This window comes from Rhinopithecus bieti, unplaced genomic scaffold, assembly GCF_001698545.2.
Source record: "Rhinopithecus bieti isolate Rb0 unplaced genomic scaffold, ASM169854v2 scaffold_1853, whole genome shotgun sequence".
Classification (NCBI taxonomy): domain Eukaryota; kingdom Metazoa; phylum Chordata; class Mammalia; order Primates; family Cercopithecidae; genus Rhinopithecus; species Rhinopithecus bieti.
Genome location: NW_016804151.1, coordinates 5,965,140 through 5,969,529, shown reverse-complemented (window position 1 = coordinate 5,969,529; position 4,390 = coordinate 5,965,140). Strand labels below are relative to the sequence as shown.

At 44.4% G+C, this 4,390-nt stretch overlaps 1 protein-coding gene across 8 annotated transcripts in view; it reads left to right on the top strand.

The window, feature by feature from the left end:
* The window catches only part of ACSBG2 (acyl-CoA synthetase bubblegum family member 2), a 57,834-nt gene that overhangs the window by 47,981 nt on the left and 5,463 nt on the right, over nt 1-4,390 (top strand). For all 8 annotated transcript variants that reach the window (XM_017867018.1, XM_017867015.1, XM_017867016.1 and 5 more), the window contains 3 exons: nt 668-849; nt 956-1,189; nt 3,329-3,546. In XM_017867018.1, the coding sequence (XP_017722507.1) occupies nt 668-849; nt 956-1,189; nt 3,329-3,546 (634 nt within the window). The remainder of the gene's footprint in view (nt 1-667; nt 850-955; nt 1,190-3,328; nt 3,547-4,390) is intronic.

The window sequence follows — 4,390 nt, the reverse complement described above, 5'->3', positions numbered from 1 at the left end:
CATCACACACTGGGGCCTATCATGGGGAGGGGGGAGGGGGGAGGGATTGCATTGGGAGTTATACCTGATATAAATGACGAATTGATGGGTGCTGACGAGTTGATGGGTGCAGCACACCAACATGGCACAAGTATACATATGTAACAAACCTGCACGTTATGCACATGTACCCTAGAACTTAAAAAGTATAATAAAAAAAAAAATTAAAAAAAAAAAAAACAGTTGTACAATATTCCACTGCATGCTTGGACCACAGTTTCTTTAGCCAACCCCTTGTCATGGAACCTGTAAGCTGTTTCCATTCTGTTACAAAACAGTGTGCAAAGAACATCTTGAATGTGTTTGTGTGTCTGAGTCTTTTCTTCAGCTGCATTCCTTCACCCACAGAAGTGAAGTTGACAGGTTGCATTTAAAATGTTAATAGTACTGTCATGTTACCTTCCAAAAATATCTTACCAGTTTATGCTTCTCATCAAATCCCTAGAGAGAGTGCAAAAATCGGATTGGCCAATCCAGCCAGTGGATTGTCTCGTTTGGGCTGGGAGCCCTGCATAATCTGATTGGTGAAGGAATGTTCTCTTGGGCAGAGTTGGGTGGATCGGGAGAGATGGACATCCCTGGTGCACGGAAGGCCCTGCTGTGGCTAACCTAGCTTCGTTCCGTACAGGGCACCTTGGTAAATACTCTACAGAAGGTAAAACCTACTGTCTTCATGGGAGTGCCCCAGATTTGGGAGAAGATACATGAGACAGTGAAGAAAAATAGTGCCAAGTCCACAGGCTTGAAGAAGAAGGTGTTCGTGTGGGCAAGAAACATTGGCTTCAAGGTCAACTCAAAAAAGATGCTGGGGTAGGTGCAGCATCCAGAGGGCTGGGAGGATAGTTACTGAGGAGGCTCAGCCTTCTCCACAGGGTCCCATCAGCCCCTTTCCACTTGACGGCATTCTTATTCACAGGAAATATAATACTCCCATGAGCTACCGCGTGGCTAAGACTCTCGTGTTCAGCAAAGTCAAGACGTCCCTTGGCTTGGATCACTGTCACTCTTTCATCAGTGGGGCTGTGCCTCTCAACCAAGAGACTGCCGAGTTCTTTCTAAGCTTGGACATACCTATAGGCGAGTTGTATGGGTTGAGTGAAAGCTCGGGACCCCACACAATATCCAACCAGAATAACTACAGGCTTCTAAGGTAACAGCCCCGGGGGCAGACCCCACTCCTCCCATAACATGGGGTCAAGAGGGGGAAGGGGGTTACATAGATGGGTCTCTGGGTTAAGAGGAATCCTGATGTGGTGTCTCCAGAATGATCCTCTTCTCCAGCCTCCAACTCCTAACTCTGCAGGACCATGGGAAACCTTGGATGTCAGAGAGCCCACAGATAAGGGGGATGGCTCTCTGAATATTCCATAGTCTTCCCATTTGTGAGTTCTGCCTCCAAGTTTACCACCTGTGACCTCAGCACCTTTCATCCCCATGATCCCCCATCTCAAAACACCTCCATGGCCCATTCCTGGCTTTCTCCCAAGCTCAGCTTGCCGTAGGCTGCAAGGTTGAACCCAATGATAAGAAAACTTTAAGAATACCAAATTCAGGTTCAACTCCCCATCTGACAGCAGTCATAGTCATAGAATCTTCTGATTGTGTCTCTCCCTGACTCCCTCCTTTTAGCATGGGTGAGGTTTGAAAAGAAATCTTTTCATATATATGTTTATTTTTAAAAATTTATTTGAAAAATCTTTTTAGAGATAGGGTCTCACTTTGTTGTCCAGGCTGGAGCGCAATGGTACAATCATAGATCACTGTAACCTCAAACTTCTGGATTCAAGCATTCCTCCTGCCTCAGCCTCCCAACTAGCTGGGACTAAAGGCATAAGCCTCCATGCTTGGCAATTTTGTAAAAAATTTTTTTGTAGAGATGGGGTTTTGCTATGTTGCCTAGGCTGGCCTTGAACTCCTGGACTCAAGCAATCCTCAGCCTCCCAAAGCGCTGGGATTACAGGCATGAACCACCATGCCCAGCCTTTTTATACACTTAAAAGCCATTTGTACTTCCTTTCCTATGAACTATCTGTCAATATTATCTGCCTGTTTTTCAAGTTAGATTATTGGGCCCTTTATTATTGGTTTGTTGGCACTCTTTACATATTAGGAAAATCAGCCCTTTGTCCTTCATATGAGTTACAAATATTTTATCCCCTGGCTTGTCATTGGTATTATGATTTTAGTTAAGATGTTTTTTACTCTGCAGAAATTTGTGGTCACAAATTTAGATAGTTGAACTTATCAACCTTTTCTTTTATGGCTTCTGGGTTTTCTACATACCTAAAATGTTTCAGTGGGAGAAACCATAAGGCAGCTCTTTGTAAATTTTAAATTTCTCAGGTCTGTCTCCACTTTTCTTTTGCTAACCGGGGAATACCTACATTTAACCCTGGGACCATTGGCCTTGCTAACAGTTAATCAGAGAGATCTCAGCAACACAAGGAGAAAATATTTCCTTTCCTACATCCTAGAACTACCCTGGCCAATGCTATCTCTAGGGGAAAAAAAAAAAAAGTAAGAAGAAGAATCCAGATTTCAAATAGTGCTACTCTGTTTTATAAAAGTAACTTTTACCTCTAAAGAGATTGTAGTTGGTTGTCATACTTAAAATTAGCTGTCCGAATCACTGCAGAGAGGTCTACCTATCTGTTTTCTTAAAATGAGGGGTTTTGTTCCTATCCTTGAGCCAAAAGCATTTTTTCTTTGCCGGCATATGTGGAGATTTAAAAAAAAAAAAAACAGCCTGAAATGCTGCTGGATTTTCTTTCGTTTTTTGTTTTCGTTTGTTTTATGAGATAGAGTCTTGCTCTGTTGCCCAGGCTGGAGTACAGTGGTGTGATCACTACTCACTGCAGCCTTGACCTCCTGGGCTCAGGTGATTCTCCCACCTCAGCCTCCCAAGTAGCTGGGATCACAGGTATGCACCATGCCCAACTTTTATTTTTTATTATTTTTGTAGAGACAGGTCTCTCTGTATGTTGCCCAGGTTGGTCTTGAACTCCTGGGCTCAAGCAATACTCCCTCCTCGGCTTTACAAAGTGTTAGGATTACAGGCATGAGCCACCGCACCCGGCCACCGCTGGGTTTCCAGGTTCACAAAGCCTTTGGGAATCTGACACGCTGGATTAAACACTGCAGCAAACACCTCCTTCTGTGCACTCGGGAGCATATCCAGCCTGCTGTAGTTGAGCAGAGTATGAGGTGCCTAGGCTGAAGATACAGGCAGAGCTGGGTGGCTGACTTTGTCTCTATGAGCCTCAGTTTCTCTGCTTCTGTCCTCTGGCAGCTGTGGCAAGATCTTGACTGGGTGCAAGAATATGCTGTTCCAGCAGAACAAGGATGGTATTGGGGAGATCTGCCTCTGGGGTAGGCACATCTTCATGGGCTACCTGGAAAGTGAGACTGAAACTACAGAGGCCATCGATGACGAAGGCTGGCTACACTCTGGGGATCTGGGCCAGCTGGACAGTCTGGGATTCCTCTATGTCACTGGCCGCATCAAAGGTACCAGGGGCTGTGTTCTTTGGGAATCTCCTTCAAGCAGGCCCACCCTGGACATTTAAGGGCCCAGCATACCAGCACAAAGACCACCCCCAGTTCCTCATCTTCCAAGAGGAGCTGTGCAGAAACACCTCAGTCTGTACAACCCAGCTCTATCCTCCTGTCCAGCAGTTACCCCTTGGTCACTTGGCATCCCATGGTCCACCCTCAGGAGGATGAACCTGCAAAAGACAAGCCTTGAAGCCCGTTTCAGAATAGCACCAGCCCAGAGGAAAACTCAGTAAGAGAAGGATAAAGAAATTCCTTGTGACATCATTTTGGCACCTTGATCCAGCCATACCTGAAGCCAGGGACCTTTTGAACTTTTCAGTTATATTGAGCCAACAGTTTTACTTTTTTTAACTCAAACTCATTCAAGCTGGCTCAAATGGGTTTGAGTAAAAAAGTGCCATTTTCTTCCTCTGCATTTTCAGAGGATAATAATCTACAGAGTTGTAAGGATTAAAGAAAGTACAGAACAAGGATAAGCCAACTTTTCCTGAAGAGCGCCCTTTAGCAAATATTTTTGGGTTGACAAAACATGTGTCTCTGTTGCAGCTTCTCAACTTGGTGATTTGTAGCATAAAAACAGCTGTTGACAACACATAAAGAAATGGGTGTGGCCAGCTGCCAATATGAATGTCATAATTTTATGTGTCAAAATATTCTTCTTTTGCCTTCCAACAACTTAAAATGTAAAATTCATTTTAGCTTTTGGTCATACAAAATTGAATAGTGGCCTGGATTTGGCCACTATAGGCCACAGTTTGCAAAACCTGATGGAGAACACTCAGTGCTTTTTTACCCA